At 40.2% G+C, this 21,651-nt stretch overlaps 1 protein-coding gene across 5 annotated transcripts in view; it reads right to left on the bottom strand.

The window, feature by feature from the left end:
• The window catches only part of LOC132391084 (2-oxoglutarate dehydrogenase complex component E1), a 135,757-nt gene that overhangs the window by 57,536 nt on the left and 56,570 nt on the right, over nt 1-21,651 (bottom strand). For 2 of the 5 annotated variants that reach the window (XM_059963812.1, XM_059963822.1), the window contains exons 4-7: nt 20,073-20,175; nt 9,884-9,928; nt 3,326-3,441; nt 50-204 (exon numbers count right to left, since the gene is read on the bottom strand). In XM_059963812.1, the coding sequence (XP_059819795.1) occupies nt 50-204; nt 3,326-3,441; nt 9,884-9,928; nt 20,073-20,175 (419 nt within the window). Of the gene's footprint in view, nt 1-49; nt 205-3,325; nt 3,442-9,883; nt 9,929-20,072; nt 20,176-20,289; nt 20,390-21,651 lie in introns of all 5 variants that reach the window. The other 3 variants (XM_059963830.1, XM_059963849.1, XM_059963839.1) reach the window with 3 other exon arrangements.

The following is a 21,651-nucleotide window of genomic DNA, read 5'->3' as shown; positions in this document are numbered from 1 at the left end:
AATAGTTCTTTCACACTGAAGCACTTATGATGGTCGTCGGAGGACTGACCTGGTGGAGCGGACAAGCCTGGCCAGAAGGGTCCGTTTCTCTTCGTTGGTGAACTGCATGGCACTTGGAGTTTCAAACTTCTGCCGAATCCACTGGCATTGCTCCAAGTCATTGATAAACATGAACTCAACTCCAATGTGCTGACAGTATGACATCTGCAGAGAGGCAAGCAATAACTTGCTTAGTATGAGAACAGCGAAAAAACATGCACAGCTTGGCCTCAGTCTAAGTATGCAACCTTATTTCCATATAACATTCACTGGGACTTCACCCACTTTACATTTAGTTTCCAAAACAAGGAGTTTTATCTCATGTCCAAGGAATAGAAAGTTCAGGGTGAAGATTGTTTCTGATGTCGGTGGAGTCCAGAACGAGGGGTCACAGTTTAAGGATAAAGGGGAAGACTTTTAGGACCGAGATGAGGAAAAACTTCTTCACACAGAGAGTGGTGAATCTGTGGAATTCTCTGCCACAGGAAACGGTTGAGGCTGGTTCATTGGCTATATTTAAGAGGAAGTTAGATATGGCCCTTGTGGCTAAAGGGATCAGGGGGTATGGAGAGAAAGCAGGTACAGGGTTCTGAGTTGGATGATCAGCCATGATCACACTGAATGGCGGTGCAGGCTCGAAGGGCCAAATGGCCTACTCCTGCACCTATTTTCTATGTTTCTATGTTAAGAGATGGAATACAGTTTATACAGTTTGTACAGATGGGTACTGGATGGTTGGGCCAGAGATAAAGAATTCTTCTTAAAGTCTAAATTCTTCTAACCTTAACACATAATCTACATTTCTATTATACTGTCGTATTTGCTCTGGATTATATTTATTTGCTTAACATTTGCTTTACTTGATCAATAATTTCATTTTTGTTTAAAGTTTGGATGATGAGAAAGGAACAAGCTAAATGAAAATACCATTATTTACAGAATGAACGATGAGAGCTGTAGCAGATAGTGAGATAGAATAGACTCAACAGAAAATAAGCAAGTATCCCCTGGCATTCTGATTGATAACACCAGTTTTTAGCCTGCACCCTTTGCTTGCTCACATCACTTTAACGTACAGTCATGCCTGTATAACACCAGCTTTGATGCCGCATGATTGGACAATTAGTTGCCATACACAAAATAGTGAGAAGAAGCAGGTTTTATTCTTGTGGGATATCACAGAGTTTCTTAGGACATATTCTGGTATTATGGAATATAACAAATACTAAGTTCAACAGTAACCCAGATCTGAATGTGGACTGTAGATTGAATTTAAAATATAGGTCAGAACAACGGTCTTCCTGGAGCTGCAGACTGGGGTCAATTGCAAGACAGGAAATATCCCATTGATCTGAGATGTCTGCATATGCATGAATGCAGCTCAGAATCAGCAGTGATTAACACTTGTTTTGGGTGTCTGGAGTGTTGGTGCGAAGATCTTGATGTTTGAAAATTATATGTAACTCATAGGAAGAATTATGAACACATTGTAACTATAGAAATTGCCCTGCTGTTACCTTTGATCTTTTGCATAAAAAAATGTGATGTAAAGTTGGGTCAGGGAGCTTCTCTCCAGAGTGACTCAAAGTACTGTCAGTTTATGCGTGCGTCAAATAGACCTTTATACTACCAACTGCGTGTCTCTCCTGTGGCTCTCAATGACAGACACAGCAGGGTTCAATCCTTGGATCACTGCTATTCATGATGTAGATTACTGATTTAGATGAGGAAATTAATTTTTGAACAATAGGATTATGAGGAAGATTCAGAGAGTCCAGGGTGACTTGGATAGGTTGAAGGGGTGCATAGCAGATGCAGTATAAATAGCGGGTTATGTACTTCTGTGTCCAAAACAGGAAGGTAGGTTAACTGAATAGCTCTAGATTAGGGACAGCAGTCGATGAAAATAATATGAGAGTTCAGCAGGTGCTTACGGCAGCGAGTGGTACGCTGTCCGTCATAATAAAAGGATTTGAGTATAGGACTGTCTTATTACAATCTCTAGGGGCTTGGCTAGACACTTACATTAATATTTTATTTATTTTAGGATACAATATGGAATAGGTCCTTCTGGCCATTCCCACCACAAACCCAATTAACCCTAACTTAATCACGGGTTAATTTAAAATGACCAATTAACCTACTAACTGAAACATCTTTGGACTGGGAGGAAATGAGAGTACCCAGAGAAACCCCATGCATTCCATGGGGAGGAGGTGCAGACTTCCTATAGGACAATGAACTCTGAACTCTGGTACGCCCCGAGCTGCCATTGCATCACACTAACCGCTACGCTAATGAGGGGTATATACAGGGTGAAGATACAGTTTTATTTTTCCCATTGAAGGCTACAGTACATAAATTTAGAGGTGAAAGATTTAGAAGGCGGAGGGTGGTGTATAAATGAAAAGAGCTGCCAGACACGGGTACAACAACAACCTCTAAACAGTATTTGGGTAAGTACAAGGGGAGGAGGGGTTTATGGGAATATGGACCGCTCTCGGGCAAATGAAAGTTGCTCAGGTGGGCACTATGGACCTTGCCATACTGTATCATTCTTTCACTAGTATTAGGTACAGTTCTCGGAGGGGTGGAAGCTGGTGTTCGGTACTGGAGTTTGGGTCATCTGCTTTGTTCATGGTGCAGCAGGCTCAAAGAGCTGAATAGACTCCTTACGCTTGTATTCCATCTCTGTGGGAGATATGAACTACTTGAAGCAGATTAGCAGAAGTGAAGTTTTATGAAAGCATCAATCGGTATATTTAAGAAAAGTTCCCAGATTTGTCTCCCTCCTTTACTTAACCAGATGGATGTGGTAACAAGCACCAAACACTGCTCAACTGCTCATTTTGGCTCTTTTCTTCTTTAAGAGAAAACAAACTATACTTGGAATAATCAGGTGAAGTGCAGGCTGCTGTTAAAGGCTCTTAAGACTTTTCTTGGCTTTGATTAAAATGGATGCTACTTCTGCTGTGGATATGCCACTGTCAATATTAAACCCAGGAAACCTGTTGATGTCAAAGGCATGCAAAACAAGAAACACCTGACATTTGTCTTCCTTCTTCACATGACATTGAAGGCATTTCTCTGAACAGGCTCCCAATGCATTCATCCTTTAGAAATTAAAATATGTCATTCAACGTACAAACTATACACCTAATAACAGAATTTTAGCCTCTTTTTTTGAATTGGTCTTCTGATCGTATGAATAGAAAATAACTTATGTTCATATAAACTTATAGCAAAATAAAGTAAAATAGTGCTGATTTCAAGTTTGATCACATACCTCCATGCGCCGAATGATCTCTCGGAGAGGAAGGGCGGTTTCGTTGCCTCCGATGAAGGTGGTTGTGGGTAAATGGAAGACTTTGTCGAGATCAGACTCATCTAGGCCATAAAATGCTGCACAATTTTGTCCATGAGATACGACACGAAGGTGCAGAAATAGGGCAGCGCGGAAAGAAAGTGGCAGCGTACAGTTCAAGAGTGTGAAGTAAGAAATACACACAAACGAGGTGGTGCAGGAGGTAGTGCAAAAGCATGCAATGCAAGTTGATGATAGCAAAGGATGTAATGGGGGGGAAATGAACCAAGATTTGAAAGTAAAATATAAATATTGCAAACACAAACAATATCAGAAGACATCAATGCGTCAGGTAAGCAAAAAGCCATAAGAAGCAGCAGAAAGTCAGTTAAAAGATGTATTAATGAAAAATGAGGATTATTCAATTTGTAAATTTTAAACAGAAATAAGTGGTACCATAGTAAAAGATACATTAGCGTACACAATCAGAGACAAGGAAAGGATAGTGAGAAGGGATAAACAAGAAGAATAAAAGTTAATTTTTAGTGTTCAAAATTATCTTGCAAATCTAGTGTACTTGTATTCTATAAACAGGCACAATAGGTAAACCACAGACTTGCATAACAAACCTTAAATACCAAACATGCACAAGTGAATACACCACAAGCTAACAATCAGTCCTTACTCAATACTGAATGCCCAAGCAAGCACATGCATCTAGCAATTAGTAGAGGAACTCAGAAAAATTCAGACTGTAACACAGATACTCTTCTTTCCCCTTAAATTTAAATAAATCTTTCTAGTTAGAACTTGAAGGTGATAATAAATTTCATGTTTTAATGCTTTTGATTCAAATTCCATTTAAGGGTTCTTTCATAATAACAAACACTGTAAACACACTGAAGTGAAAAATATCCAAAAAGTTTATCCTCTTCACAAAAGCTGGAATATTACACTATTGTTTGTTGTGTTCTTTTTCACACCTGATGGTGCACTGGGCAACATTATTGCCGCTTCCTTAGTATTTGTCTGCTTTTTACAAGGCCAATTGTTAGCTCGACACTCAACCCAGCATGGAGCTGTCAGATTCGAACCCGGGACCTCTCACCTCGAAGTCCAGTGCTGATAGTACTACACTAGCAGCCAGCTAATATCGCACTAGTCTGCCAAACAATTTAGCAGCAGCACAGGATTGTGGGTACAAACACTGGGATTGATCATAATGGCAGTTTTAAGATCAGAATTTTATTGCACTCGATTAGCCAGGTAAGCTGTCATTTACTTAACATCCTCGATAGTTGTGTAACACTGATTACAGCTGGAGTGATTTTCAATAATTGCAGTATCCAGTTTTTTAAAAAAAGAGAAGAATGGTCTGGATCTGTATCAGAACCATTATGATAATCCTGATTAAAATGGCCAATTCCACACTAACTTGTGGGACATGCCAAATGTGGACTTGTGATTAACGCTGTAATTAACGTGAACATTGTACAGAAGCAGACATCATGGAAAAAATAATTACGTTGCTCTGATACACCTAACTTTGGAAACAAATAATTGTGCTGGCACCATTATTGGCCAGATGAGTTTACAAAGTATTCAACACTCTCATGTCAAAATAGTAGCGCAAGATGAAAACGAACAGAACAAAGTCAAACAATATGGACAAAGGAAGAACAAAAGAGGACAATTGCTACTTGTATATGCTGGGACAGGAATTAATGAGCTCCAATAGGAAAGTGTTTAGTGATAATTAGCTGCCAAGATAAATGATTTTAAAACAGCCTTTTGAAAGACTGAGAGTTGGGTAGTTTAAAATGTTGCATGAATATGATTTGCAAAAAATACTCAGCAGTTGTGGAAATCAGTTATAGCACTTGTGGAAAGAGAAATAGTTTCTAGTTTTGCTGTTGTTCTTGTTGCTTGTGTTGCAGTGCTGAACATTATGGACATGCTATGTTGGTGCTGCAATGTGTGGTGACACTTGTGGGCAGCCTCCAGTGCATCCTTAGGTCATTTTGGCTGTTTACACTGTTATGTTTTGATGTGCGCAAGATAAATAAATGAATCTGAATCTAACGATCCAAGTCAGAAGCCTGAGAAGTATCCTTGACTGAAATATTAACTATTTCCCTCCTCACAGATACCGCTGAGTGCTTCTTGCATTGCATCTTTAGAAAGGAGATGAGGAGGAATTTCTTTAGCCAGAGAGTGGTGAATCTGGGGAATTCGTTGCCACAGATGGCTGTGGAGGATAAGTCATTGGGTATATTTAAAGTGGATGTTGATAGGTTCTTGATTAATCAGAGCATCAAAGGTTATTGAGAAAAGGCAGGAGAATAGGGCTGAGAGGGATAAAAAAATCAGCCATAATGAAATGGTGGAGCAGACATACTGGGCTGAATACTTGAATTCTGCTCCCTATGTCTTATGGTATTTATTGCAAATCTCCTAATCCAGAGTATTTTGATTCTCAGGCCTGTTTCTTTACTATGTGCAGATCCAGGCTATTGGTGAGGCAATCAATGACTTGAATGTGAAGGCGGATAAAGTTGCAGAGGAGGTTGGAGGACTAACAGCTGTACATTCCATCCAGATGTACTGTACCTACCCACCCTGTTTGCACTGTGGGTGTGGCTCTAACCAGCTATGTTTGATCTTGAATTCAGGTACCGTTTATATTTGAGTTTATCATTCTCCTCTTGAGCCCATTTCCTCCCCTCTTCCCAAAGACACGCTGGTTGGTGGTTTACTGAAAATTGTAAGTGGATGATAGAAGACCCAGGGTAGAGTTGACGGGCATGCAAGGGAGAAATCAGTTACAGAGGAATAAGCGGGGAAAATGGGACTGATGAGAATTCCCTGATGGCCAATATAGATTTGACGGGCCGAATAATCTCTATGCAATCTGGAAACCAGAAATACATTCCTTACTCAACATATGTTAGGATTCCAAATCAGATTTGGTTTGACACAAAAACACACTAACAAGCTCAATAAAGCAATCTTACTCAAATCAAGATAATCATTAATAAATCTAAAACAGATGCAACACATGAGAACCCTTTCAAGCAACTTGAAGGGACTTAATGAGAGCTTCTACTCAAAAAGAAACACTCAAATCCCTTAAAAAGGGAAATAATTTCTGAAAGAGAAGACATTCTGGGAAACAAAGGGCTATCACATTACACTCTGTGAAAAGTACTAAGCTCAGCAATCAAGAAGGCTGCTTGCTGGTATGTTAACGAAAAACCACATTGAGACACTTCTACAAATAATAAAACGTTGACAGCAAATTTGTCCTTTCACACCCATCAATCAGTCGTGGTTTTTACAATTCTGGTGTTGATTACAGAGAACATTTCATTCTACACATCATGTCAATGAATTTTCAATAAACCAATGTCTAAGTCAAATGGTAAATAATGAATTAACAAAACATGTAATTATCACAAGTCAGAGATGTCATGATAGGGATGAAAATTTGCCTGCTTTTTGCCATGTATTTCACCATTTAACTGCTAATCAGTGATTTAAAAACCCATGGAGCTTAAGCAAACCCTCAAACCAAACTACTTAGTTACTTGAATGGGTATTGAAATTATGTTTTGGGCAGGAAGAGGAGGAATTTACTAAAGCATATTCACTTTGATTATCTTCTCTACAAATCCCATTAGCAGAAGCTATGAATTACTATTAATCATTATTCTGCACAGGCTTAGGCATGCTGTGCTGATCAATGTGGTATGGATGGGCTGGTAAGTTAATTGGTCACATGGGTGGTACGTGATCATTAGGCAGAAAGGGCCGGTTACCGTGCTGCATCTCTAAACAAAATCAGCACCCTTGTGTAAACAATTGTTTCATTTTCACCCTAACCCAAGAGGCACGGTCAAAATTTCACAGCTACACTGCAGTTTCTTTCATTGAATTTGAGATGTATTCTGATTCCCTTGAGGTAGCAGGAATGATTTTGGGAAATGAGTAAGTGGCAGGGAAATTAAATACGCTCACACAACAGATGCAGGGAACTTCTCAGGCATACAGCAGGGTAGCAGGCCCAACAAGCCTGCATTGCCCAATTACACCCATGTGACCAATGTGACCATGTGGTCTTTGGGAGGTAACCAGAGCACCCAGAGGAAATCCACTCAGTCATGGAAAATACAAACTGCTTATAGACAGTGGTCGAATTGAACCCAGGTTGCTGGTGCTGTAATAGTGTTATGCTAACCACAATGCTACTATGCTGCCCAGTGTTTAGATGGAAAGGTGTTATCTTTATTTAGTGATACAGCACAAAGCAGGCCCTTCTGATTCTTGAGCCATGCCGCCTCAGCATCCTCTGACAAACCTAACTCTAACCTAATCATAGGACAATTTATAATGACCAGTTAACCTACTGAGTACATCTTTGGACTGTAGGAGGAAACTGGAGGACCCGGAAATAACCCAAATGTTCGAGGGGAGAACATACAGAGATTCCTTACAGAACAGCACTGGAAATGAAATGCAAACTCTGCAACTTCCCTTTGCTGTAAGTGCTGTGCTAACTGCTACACTGATCAGAGGGACCTGTGTATCTTTGTTGGCTACGGTCAATTAGTTTTTACAATAAGGAGTATTAGAGGAAAGACTGCAGTTTCCCATCCCAAGGAAGGGTATGTTTGTGACAAAGGGAATCCAGTAAACACCAAATTGATTCTTAGGATTTGGGGGGGGGGGCGGTGGGGGGTAGTTAGTCAATGATTCTTTAAACTATAGGAAGTAATTACAATGTGACAAACAAAGTCTTTTACAGGGCTTGACTGGATAGATGCAGAGATGGTGTTTCCTTAAATGTGACCAATCTTAAAAAAAGGCAACACCAATCAGGAGAGTTGAAAAGAAAATATCTTCAAATATCAAAGTAAATTTATCAGCAAATTATCACCAGTAAACAAAAGTTTGGAGTTCACGATGGAGTTTGGCTGTGGATGCTCAGGGCTTGGGTCATTATGTATAATAAAGGAAAAGGTTTATAGACTTATGGATATCAGGGGATTCAAAGAATCTGGAGGAAGTGATGGTGGATCAGGATAAATGCCAGAGCTTTCCTACTTTTACTTGGATTTATAAAATACTTATGTTTTTATTAGGAAGTAATTGAGAATCTCCCCCATCGTTATTCAGAAAAGTTAAAGGAGGTCACGTGCCGAGGTGGAGATATGTCTCTACCAAAGGAGGTGTAAAGCACTCCTTCCCTCCACTGGCCTGCAGGTCACCCTTGGACAAGGTGTAGCACCTGGTTAGCCCACCGATCAGGGTCACATAAAGCCATGGGAGCAGGTGGTAGATGGCCATATGAGCAGCTGGTGCATATACAAGTGCTGGTTATGTGACCACTGATGCAATATCTGAAGAGTATTGATAATGGCTGGGGTCACCCGTCTTGTAAAGACACTGCCCAGAAGGCGGCAATGGCAAAACCACTTCTGTAGAAAAATTTGCCGAGAACAATCATGGTCATGGAAAGACCATGACTATTCACATCACACAACACAGCACACCAACTAGGGGAGAGTGTGAATATTCAAAGCAGAGTATAGGAAAAAGTGAATTGAATATGCATTTTAGTCCTGGAAACTTTAACCAATTGAATACAACAGTTTTGAAACTTTGAAAATAAGTAAATGAGCTCTTCTGCTTAGGCCCCATGTACAGAATACATTACTTTGTCATTTATGTTTGGATATATATCCCTGACCCACCATGTTGACAGAATATGCTGCAGATGTTTACATTAGGACTTACGTTGAGATTGGAGCTTTAGAAATCAATTGGTAATAAAACCTAGTCTACTGCTCTCAATGTGTAAAGGGTGAGTGATGGTAATTATTTCATGAGGCTTTCTATCTACTAAATGGAGATTCCATACAACCCCACTCAAATCAGTGTAAATTAGGGGTTCCCAAACTGGAGTCCATGGACCACTTGGTTAATGGTAAGAGGTCCATGGCATAAAAAAGGTTGGAAACCCCTGGTGTAAATGCACAAAAGGTGGATGGAAGGAACAAAATGAAAAAAATCTGTATCATGGGCACAAGGTTTGATGGAGTAAAAATAAAGAACGTTTCCAGATTTTTATTTCCCTAGCCTTTACATTTAAGTACTTTGAGTGTTTGGTTCACTCTTTTTCTACTGTTACAAAACCATGATGTTGTCTCCATTTAACACCAAAAAGGGTTTAAAATTGCCAGTTCAATCCACACCACCCCCCCCCCCCAACCTACAATGTACAGAGTGGTGAAGACCCAGCAAATTCCTGGCAAAGATGAACAAATTACTAAAAGCCTTAGCATGACATCAATGATTTTGAAATCAGATTTCAGTACATTTAAAATCAGTAATCAGCCCACAAATACCTAGATACTACTATTGACTTTGAACACAACAACTGCCCTCCCACCATACAACAGTATTACTCAAATAATGAATTAGAGAACTGAGAACAAAAATATAACTGGCTGAACATCAAGACCACCAGCATCTGCCTACCTCCTACCGTCAACTTTTTCAGACGCTCCTTGCAGACTGCGATGTCTATGGGGTAAGAGTGCGAGAAACAGACAAAACAGAACAGCGAGCAAAACAGTTAGTTTAAAAGAAACAGTATAAGAGGTGTCACAAGCAAAAGACCAAAGATTATTTGAATAGTTGCAATTAAGCTTTTGGCAATACTAATTAAATTAGCTGTGATTTCATGATTGCTGATGCAATGTAAACACACCAATGGATCAACAGCAAAATACTGAAACACAAAATAAACAGATCTTTTGAAACTTCTATACATACTTATCCAGGGGCTGGCAATTCTGAAATGCAGCTATTGTAGAATTTTCAAATTGTATTGAAAATTATTCTAAGGGGAAAAATACTTTGGATCTGTAGCTATTGCCTTGTTTGATCTTTTATATTAGATAGGGATATTGTAGTAATTGGGCACTCTATATACTCTTTTGAATTGAACACCAAATTATTCCAGAATAATGTTTTTACCCTGTAAGTCACCTACAAGTCAAAGAAGTTAAAGCTTGTTTTTTTTTAATTTAAAAAGTATCAAATTTAAGGGGAGAAAGGAACTAGGTCGAATAAGTTTAGCATGGACTGGGTGGGACAAAGGGCTTGTGTTTGTGCAGTAGTGTTCTATGACCCAAAGATCCCACATACTGTTTGGGGGTTATATTTCATTCTAGCCATTGGCATGGCTCGCAAAATCCCTTAGGAAAACATCCATCAACACTGGCTGATCAAATATACAGCACATTACAGAAAATGCAAACTATCCCTACTTCTTTGTGGAAGATTGTGCTAATTGACAGTGGAGAAACAAAAAACCTGACATTTTAAGATTCCAATTTCTAAATACCATGAATTACACAGGGATATATACTTTCAGTATACATTCAGTTGCTGATCCCTCTTATAGGTCTTTTAACTGCATCACACAACATTAATAATGTAGCACAAAAATGAAATTAAAGCAATGTTCATGAACCATGCATACTAAAACATTAGATGAGATTGCAGGGCAGCAATTTTTGGTGCATCATTGATGAGAACTAACTTTGCTATTTGTGCAGTCATAGATTAGTATTCAAAGTATCAGCCTCCAAACATTCACAGACCCTTCGCAGTAACGTCTCCAATCATTAAGCCTCCAGGGTTCAAAGTTTGGCTGTCGAACCGTACAGTACGAATGTAATGATCCACCATTACTGCCATCCACTTTCTACCAGGTGAAGCCAAACCAACGTAGAACTACAAGTGTGGATGTAGGAACATGAGCAGCTTAACCCACTGGCAGCTGAGATGTTTTAGCCCATTTCCACTGGTTACCTAAAGAACAGCCTTTGGCAGATTGAGGGTAGAGATAGGCTTCTTTCCAACTGAAGTCCCATGCCTTGTGCAGCATATTAGCACCTTTGCAGTAAGAACCCCTGCATTATGAAGGATCAGGAATAAAGCAATACAATATGTAGTCGTTACAACTGACAAAGATGGTTGAACAATTTCTTACCACCACATGGGGTTTTACTGATATATTTTAATCACAATCCCAAAGATTTAATTGCACTTAAAACTTTCATTCTAAAAATATAAAACCTAAATCTAATTCTGCCTCTGAGAGCTGAATAGAAGGAACCAGATGCAAGCCAAAGGGGTCAGAATAGAAGGTCAGTAGCAGGGAACACAATGAAATAGCGTCTGATAAATGCCAAATAAAGAGACTGCTTGCAATAAGAACAAGGTGATAATCTCCAGCAGGGCGACCAAGTGGTAGGTATGCCTTCTTAAGCACACAGGTTGCTTAAGTCTTTGTGTGTAGTTTTTTCATTGATTCTATTGTATTTCTTTGTGAAGGCCTGCAAGAAAATGAATCTGTGTAGTATATGGTGACATATACATACTTTGAATGGTTTTTGAATGGTTTTTTTAGTTTCTGTTGAAAGTTGGGGGCGATTATCTGTGTGCGTCCATGAATCAAGATCTGAAAAGGCATACCAAACAGAGGCTACGGTGCTTCAGGGTCTGCCTGCCAAGTGAATTACAGCAGGAAACACGAGAACCAGGAAGACCCTTCATTTCTCTCTCTTGTTGCAGTGAAGGACATTAACAATGTAGAATGAAATAAGTGTACACTTATAATGCTATCCCTACTTCATGCCCTGCTGGAGATGGGATGCAACCAGGGCAAACTTGTATGTGGTTCTCCCAAGCTACAAGTGAAATTCAGCTCTCCTCTAATTTTCTCTAACAGAGAAAAATAAAATCCCTCCCCTTACCTCTTCTTCTATTCCCCGCTCTGGTCTCTTACCCCGTCACCTGCCTATCATCTCCCTCTGGTGCTCCTCTTTCTTCCCTTTCTCCCATAATCCACTCTCCTCTCCTATCAAATTCCTTTCTCTCCAGCCCTTCAGCTTCAGCTATCACCTTCTAACTATCCTCTTCCCACCTGTTAATTCTGGGGTCTTCTCCCTTCCTTTCCAGTCCTGAAGAAGGGTCTCGGCCCAAAACATCAACTGTTTGATAGTTTCCATAAGACCATAAGATATAGCAACAGAATTAGGCCATCTGGCTCATTGAGTCTGCTCCACCATTTCTTCAGGGCTGAAACAATTTTCCTCTCAACTCCAATCTCCCACTTCTCCCCATATCTCTTCACGCCCTGACCAATCAAGAATCTATCAACCTCTGCCTTAAATATACATAAAGACTTGGTGTCTATAGCTGCCTATGGCAAAGAATTCCACAGATTCATCACCCTGGCTAATGAAAACAAAGGAGCTGGTTGTGGACTGCAGGAGGAATGGAGACGGGCTAACCCCTATTGAAAATCAATGGATCTGGGGTTGAGAGGGTACACAGCTTCAAGTTCCTCAGCATCCACATCACCAAGGACCCCATGGTCTGTACACACCAGCTGTGTGGTGAAAAAGGCACAACGACGCCTCTTTCACCTCAGACAGTTGAGGAACTTTGGTATGGCCCTCCAAAGCCTAAGAACTTTCTACAGGGGCACAATTGAGAGCATCTTGACTGGCTGCACCACTACCTAATATGGGAACTGTACCTCCCTAATTACAGGACTCTGCAGAGAGTGGTGCAGACAGACCAGCGTACCTGTAGTTGTGAAATTCCCATGATTCAGGACATTTACAAGGACAGGTGTGTAAAAAGGGCCCGTAGGATCATTGGGGCCCCAAGTCATCCCAACCACAATCTATTCCAGCTGCTACCATCCAGGAAGCGGTATCACAGCATAAAAGCCAGGACCAACAGACTCCAAGACAGCTTTTTCCACCAGGCCATCAGACTGCTGAACTCACGCTGATTTGAGTGTACTCTATATTATATTGACTGTTCTATTTATTATAAATTACTATGATTGCACACTTAGATGGAGATGTAATGTAAAGATTTTTACTCCTCATGTATGTGAAGGATGTAAGAAATAAAGTCAATTCAATTCAAAATCTCTCCTCATCTCCGTTCTAAAAGGACACCTCTCTATTCTGAGGCTGTATCACCAATCAAATGCTGCCAGACCTGCTGAGTTCCTCTAACATTTGTGTGTTACTCCTTCACTTTGTTCTAACATCTGCAATCCAGTGACAGGGCCAATAGAAAATGCAACTAAAAAGATAAGGAGGGTGTTAATATTCTTATTAAGCAACTCGAACATATCAAAGCTAACTCCTTGATATAAATAACAATTGATGCACATCGGGAAGACAAGAGGAGCATATCTTCAAGGCCTCAAAGAACCTTGTCAGCCTTTGGAAAAAGAAGTTCAATTGGTGAAAAATGCAGGCATTTCTAGACATTAATTGACATGGAGGAGGTTACTATAATTTTCAGCCACCAGTTAACAGCCAATATGTATGCCTCATCAACAACCCAAAAAATACAACGTTCTTATTCTATTGCTGCTTGTGGGACATCAACGGTTGAAAAATCCTTGCGTTTCCTACAGCACATCAGTAACTGCACTTCAAAAGGATTTAATTGCCTGCAAAATATGAGGGACATTCCAGGATTACAAAAGCCATTGCAGTATTAAAAAGCCTGAAAAGTTGCTGACTAGACAAATCACAAATCTGGTGAGTGGGAGAGAGAAGAGAGCTTACTGGGAAATAGAAGATGGTGTCCAGAAACCTGGGCTTGGGGTGGAAAGCCACGGGCTGGGGATTAGATGTCAGGCGATCTTTCCCTAGTTGTTCTGAGTGCCAAGTGAATGTGGTCAGCACATTGGGGACTCAAATAAGTTAGACAGCTTGGGTGGTTGCACTGTGCAGAGTATTATGCATCTAAAGAACTGTAGCAGTGTGCTACATGCAGTGCTGAAATAACGACACGTAGTTGGTGAGCTACAGTTGCAAAGAGGTTTATTCAAACTTCGTGGCCTCGCTTAGGCGGGAATGCTGTAGGGGGCACGTATTCACAGTCCCGTCCCGCGCACGGGCTTATCACCTTGCTGTTGAAGCAGGCTTGGTGCTCTCTTTGGGACCGGCCTCAATGCCTGCGCGCGCCATTTTGTGAGCCGGTTCGAGTGCGCTGGGAAGTGAGTCGCCACAGAACTACTGTTTGTGGGAGTCCACAGACTGAAAATGTCTGTTTCTTGCAATACATCAGTGACCACACTTCAAAAACTTTTCTGTGCCCAAAAAACACTTGGGACATTCCAAGATGTTGAATATTGAAAGAAAAACTAAAGATGAAATGGCATCTATGGTATTTATGTTTGGTACATTAATTTAAGAACAGGCAAAATCGGAAAAGTACAAGGGAGAACTGAAAAAAATTGAAAGGTAAAAATGTACAACAGTAGATTCACAGTTAAGGTCTTTTATAAACATAATAAGTTTTAGCATAGTCATAATAGGATGGCACTGATCAGGTAAAAACGAATTGACTGTAACAGAGAACATGTCTGTGCTATTAAACAGTCTATATCAAGCACATACTTGGCACTCCACACTGAGGGAATAAAATCTCTGACCTCCTATCCTGAGACACAGACCACGCATTCCATACTCTATGTCCTGAAAAATGCCCTTGTCTCCACCAGATTCTAACTGGAACTCTAAATTTCCAGCCTATTTCCCCCTTTCAGCTCTGGTTTATTATCACATGGCAGCAACTCAATGCATAAAAAAATGCAGACATTGTCCAGAGGTTCAGTTGTTGTTCAGACTATAAGAACGGGGAAGAAACGTGATCTGTGACTTTGACTGTGGAATGATTGTTGGTGCCAGTTGGGATGGGTAGAGTATCTTAAAAAGTGCTGATCTCCTGGGATTTTCACACATAACAGTCTTGAGAGTTTACAGAATGGAGCGAAAAACAAGAAACATACAGGAAGTACCTAACAAAGTGGCTACTGAGTGTACTTTAAAATAAAACATTGTCATGGTAAAGGAATGGGGAAGAAACTGACTGGATTACTCTTAAAAATGCTAGCACAGAGATCGAAGGACCAAATGGTCTCTTCCCAAGCTGTAATGGTTCCTTTATAAAATTCATGAGGTGGTTTGAGGTCAAAGACCTCAAGAATTTCATACAATAAAGCAAACCACTGCAAAAACCATCAGATTGTAGAACAATAGTATATCAGCAGCTGAACGGAGTCTGTCTTTAGTTGTCTGTGATTAGTTTAATCAGCAACATTTCATATTGCCCTGACATCTGAAGGACTAAACACAAATATTGACAATTGCCTGTAGGACAAGGACACGGTCTGGCATTACATACAGCAGGCCTGGAACATGTAGAAGTGCACACGGATGGGACTGGCATGAGGCCCAGTTATTTCCAGCTAAGAATATCACTACAAGTACAGCAGTAGCCATGGGTGCAGACACCAGCAACATCACATGGGAAAGGACTGCAGGATTTTGACAAATCACGTCAACTCCGCTGCATGAATGGGTCTCTTTGTGATAACTGCTACAACTTCAAACAAATCAAACTAAGCAAACATCAAACATCTACTGAGAGCCTTGATCGGATATTGCAGAAATATTTCAAAGGGCTTGATATGCAATGAATTACTTTTGAAGTGGTTAAGATGATGTAGGCACAGTCCTCAGCTGTTTCACAGCAGACTGCACGCCACACACAGCAGCAAGATGAATTGCCCTTCTATGGCTTCAGTAGTGTAGTTTCAGGACAGGACACTGAACAACATTGAGAGTAAAGGGCAGCCAAAAAGTCAGGCAAAATCAGAGTCTAGCGTCGCTCTTCCTTTGGTAAAAGATTATTGTCCGATATCGCAAATGGTGTTGAATCATCACCAAAAGTCAAAAATATATTTGAGATATGTGTTGTGGACATTTACTTCTACTCCACTACTGTACTTAGTAGCCTCCAGGAAAGGGAGGTATATTGTTTTCTTTTAAGTAGCTTTTTAAAATATCACAGTTTTAATAATCCAAAAGCTGTTCGCACTTGGATAATTAAAAAAACTAAAAAGAAATAAAAACTTTGGTATATTGATCCAAAAACAAGCTAGACTTGAGAAGTATAAAGAAGAAATGAAAAGGAACGAAAGACAAGAGTGTAGAAGAAATTCGTAAGAACCAAGGCATTTATAAACATGGTAAATTGAAGGTCAGTTAAAATAGGGTGGCACTGATAAGATCCAAACAGGGTATGTCTGAGAGACTAGACATGAACTTTGCATGTCTTCAAAAAAAACATGCTAACTTTCACTGCAAAAGGGGAGGTGGTAGAGAAATAGAACTAGATAAGATTTGTAAAAAGGAGGTACTTAAGAACATTACAGAGATCCCACTTGAAAATCTGATGGATTTGACAGGATTGAAGAGAATTGCAAAGATGAGAAGTGTGGGAGTTGCCACAATAATACTGTTAGTGCTGCCAAAGGAGTGAGGAAGAATCTTACACCCCATTTTGAAAACTGAAGAATAATCACAGCAAATATATCGGAGGTGAAGAATCACATTTGACATTATTCTGGGAAAAGGCCATTTGATGCTTGGAACCTATCAGCCTAGATTTGTTAATGACAAATACTGCCAACTATAAAACTCACCAAATTTTATAATTAGGTATCTGAGAGGAAATGTAGCTAGTATGATTGAGGTATATAGGGATGTTTTTTTTTTAAAAGTATACAAAATGGACTTGGTTGCAAATTTCTAAAAGGAACCTAAATGTATTTTTGACACCAGTAAGGACAATATTTTTAAAGAGTGGAGCGAGTATTGCTTAAAGTTTATTTTTTAGACTGGTTAGAAGAGTGCAAAGGTGGTCCCCTATAATGATCAGGAATGGGTATGCAGATGGTTTAAACTTCAAATACAGTGACAGATACCAGCAGGGTCTTCTGATGAAAGGGGCAGATGTGTTGCATGAAGAATGATGAGAGAACATACACAAAATGGAACAGTTTTGGATGATGAAACAGAGAGATCTCGAATTATATGTTTGCTTGAGGACAGTGGAATAGATCGGAATGTTTATTTTAAAAAAGGATCCTTAGCTTTATAAACAGGGTGAGGGGAGTACAAGAGCAAGGAAGAAATAATGGATTATTTAAAACATCATTTGGCCTCAGCTGGAACACCAAGGGCAAATCCAGTCGCTGAACGTTTGGACTGTCCACAGAATGCAGTGTACAGATTGAAGGTGATTGGCAGAATTAAAGGCAACCTGCACTTCCTCAAAGAGTGAAGCAGATTCAACAGTAAATAAACTCTTGCAATGGAAACAAGCTTTAGGTTAAGGGGGAAGAGCTGCGGAGTAGAATTAATTGGGCACCCTTTTAAAAGAGCCGAGGTACAGAGCCAAAGGACTCCACCTACAGAAACCAATACTGTGAATTTCACCTCCAAGCCAAGTCTTAAAAACCAAAAGCAACACACACAAAATGCTGGAGGAACTCAACAAATCAGGCAGCATCTATGGAAATGAATACACAGTTGACATTTCGGGTTGAGACTCCTCATCAGGACTGGAAAGGGGGAAGACGCCAGAATAAAAAGGCAGGGGAGGGAAAGAAGAATACTTAGAAGACGATAGGGGAAGCCAGGTGGGTGGGAAAAGTAAAGGGCAGGAGGGAAGGGAATCTGATAAGGAGAGCAGAGTGGATCATAGGAGAAGGGGAAGGAGGGAAATGACAGGCAGCTCAGAAGACTTAAGAGGCCAGAGTAGGAATAGAAGAAGAGGTGAAGGAGGAGTGGGGATTTACCAGAAGGAGAAATCGATATTGATGTCAACAGTTGGCAGCTACCCAGATGGAATACATGCCATCAGGTTGGAGATAGCAAACATACCATAAAATTAAGGCAAAGGACTTCAGGGCTTTTCAGCATTCTAGACCCTATTTGTCCATTTCAGTATATAGTATCATCTCAATTCACAATATAGGAAGGTAGCCCTCTCCCCCACCCCCCCACCCCCGAGTTCTGCCAATGCTGTTCTTTAGCCAGTTGATTGAAGCTGCCTTGCTGCTAGCCTGGAACTCGTCAAGTTACACTCTAATTGCTCTTTCACTTGACCATGTTTAGTTTGGCTGTAAATATTAGAAAGAAGGGGAGGAAGGAGACCAACACTGCAGCTCCCACCTTGGGCACTTCCTCATTCACATTTTCCGGTGTAACTCTACTGCTGCCATTCTTCCATAGGATGATCAAGAGTATCAAATCACTGCTTTATTGCAATTGCTTGTTATTGTACCTGGCTTTCAGATACAATGTACAGACTCAGGCCCAGTTCATACAAGTTACAATAGTTTCACCACCCACCAACTCTATTCTACCTCCCCCATTCAGTTCTGACCAACAGAACAGCTACTGGGTTGCATGTTCTTTCAACAATGTGTATCTTCTTTAGGAAAGGAAGCATGCCAGTGTATAGGATGATTAAAAGGAAATTGCAGGATTGGGGGGGGGGGGGGAATTGAAAATATTGACCACATTTCTTTTTAAAAAGGTATCCATGCTTCAAAAAGATACAAAAAACACGAAGCAAACTGTACTTTTCGTTGCATATTAATGTGTACCAAATGAGGAAAGTGTTTACACAAGGCATCCGCGTCACATTAAAGGAATGCAAAATTCAGCAAATCAGCAGAACTAATCTCACTTCTGTGGTTAATAACTACTTAAGCAATTAGTGAGCAGATTCATGAATTAAGATGAAATCATTCCGTGATTAAGTGTGCACAGAAAACGTTAAGGAAAGCATCACCACAGCAACAGTTTGAAATGTTCAGAAGTTATTTCTGTACGCTGCTTTGAAGTTTTTGAATTCAAAAGCATCTAGCCCAATAACAGCAACTATTAACTTCAGGCCATATTCACGCGCACCTAGGCAGGACACTGTCGCATAAGCTGCCACTTGGTAGCACTGTCTACTATCACGACACAGAAATGAATGAGGTTTTTACAAATTTGTCAGGGAAGTGCTGGCAAGATAAACAAAAATAACTTGATAATCAGTCTCTGCTAACAAGTATATACATGGATGTATTTTGATGTCAAACTCAACTGTTGGCAAGGTCTGATTGCCTGAAAATTCACCAAGGAGGCTTGATGTGGAGAATAACCACTAGAACAAAGACTGGTGAAATATATTACTACAGATGTGGCTGGACCTCAGTACTAACCAGCACCTTAACACAGTGGAAAGAACTGGAGTTACTATTGAAATTTACTTTAAAAAAAAAACGAATAGAATTTTTAAAATGCCATGAAAGTCAACATGTTCCAATGGAGCCGAAATTAAGTGGTTTCAGTATCCCAAAAATCACCTTCAGTGAACATCAACTCCAATTATATATATCGATATATATGAAATTAGGTTGATTGATAACAGATTTTGCATCAAGGTCCACAGAGCTATTGCTTAGTACAGATAGAGATTAATATTTAATTACTTTGGGGAGATAATAAGTAAGTTTTTAAGGTTAAAATTGCTATTGGAAGCTAGAGATGTAGATTAGACAGAGTACCATGTTGCAGGGCCCCACCTAGGCACTGGTTTTATTTAACGCAATCAATATTTTGGAATCAGAGCCAGCTTACAGAACAGGTCAGGGAAAGGGTTCACAGGTTCATGCATCTCTCATAGCTGAAAACTGAAAGCCAAAATTCTACGTTGCAAAATCTAGACAGAGGAGCTCAAACAAAGGGAACACCATCCATTCGAGAGCCCTCACCAAGTCCGTTTGAGGAAGTGGCTAGGTTAGCTGGAACGGACGACTCCAGGTCCGCATCCAGAATTCCTAAAGGGTCCAGCTGCGCAACATGATGCCCTCGTATCTGGAATGTGAAGAAGAATGGAGAAGAGGGGATGGTGGAAGAGATGGGGAAGAAAAGGAGAAAGAACAATTTACATATTTTCAAAACTACTCAGAATTTTTAAAAACATCTCACCAAGGCTGGAGGTGCCAACAGGAAAAGCAGTACGAGACTCATCAAAATCTACTACATTAATGCCAAGTGGATCAAGTTTAGTGATGTGGTGACCCCTGACCTGTGAATAAGGAACAAGAATATTCAAGAACAAATTTTCTGTGCTGGGATACGACACAATACTTACACATTACAAGTACCTTCATTAGATCACTTAGCATGGATTGCATGCTTCTCCAATTTTACAATGAACACTCTGAAATACACAGAATTATATAATTTGAATGATATGTATATTATTGGCCAAAGTAAATCTAATAGTCTGAATTATAAATATAGTAACTATTAACATGAAGTAGTTCATCTTCTACATTCTCTGTTGATGGTGATTAGAACAGGTTTGACTTCAGTTCACAAGCACTGGCTGCTTCAAGAATAAGTGACTCTGGGAACAATAAGATATTCTACTACAAAGGTGATGTTCAGGGGAAAAGTGTTAGGCCTCATCTGGTCCTCAGTTAATGATTACATTCCAGCAGAAGAGGGTGATCAGTAACAGCCAGTGCAGCCTCCTTTACATTGGTGAAACCCGAGGTAGATTGAGGGACCGCTTTGTCAAGATCCTTCACTCCATCAAGCAGGATTTTCCACTGCCAAACTATTTTAATTCCAATCTCCATTCCCATTTCAACATTAAGGAGCATGCCCTCCTCTAGTGACATGATGAGGCCATTCTCAGGTTGAAGGAGCAACTCCTTATCATGGTAGCTACCAATCTGATGTCATGAACATCGATTTCTCTTAATTTCTGGAAATTTCTTCTAATTTTTTCTCCATTCTCCATTCTGGCTCCCATCCTATCTGATCACTTCTCCTCATCTGTCTATCACCTCCTTATGGTGCTCCTCCTCCTTTCCTTTCTCCCATGGTCCACTCTCCTCTTCTATCAGATTACTTCTTTAGTCCTTTCTCCTTCCAGCTTCTGACTTCATCCCTCTCCCTCACTCAACCACCTTCCCCCTCACTTGGCTTCACCTATCACCTGCCAGTTGTATTCATTCACATCCCCTACCATCTTATTTTGACTTCTACCCCTTCCTTTGCAGTCCTGATGAAGGATCTTGGCCCAAAACGTCAACTGTTCATTCATCTCCATAGATGCTACCTGACCTGCTGAGTTCCTCTTGTGTTGTGTGTGTGTGTGTGTGTGTGTGTGTGTGTGTGTGTGTGTGTGTGTGTGTGTGTGTGTGTGTGTGTGTGTGTGTGTGTGTGTGTGTGTGTGTGTGTGTGTGTGTGTGTGTGTGTTAATCAGTAAGAGCAACCTGGTCACTTCTATATAAGTGAATGTCCAGTAAGCCTGGGACCAGAAGAAGAGCCAATGAA

The sequence above is a fragment of the Hypanus sabinus genome, chromosome 1, assembly GCF_030144855.1.
Source record: "Hypanus sabinus isolate sHypSab1 chromosome 1, sHypSab1.hap1, whole genome shotgun sequence".
Lineage (NCBI taxonomy): Eukaryota > Metazoa > Chordata > Chondrichthyes > Myliobatiformes > Dasyatidae > Hypanus > Hypanus sabinus.
Note: the sequence above shows the minus strand (reverse complement) of the source record. Positions and strands in the feature narration are given on the sequence as shown.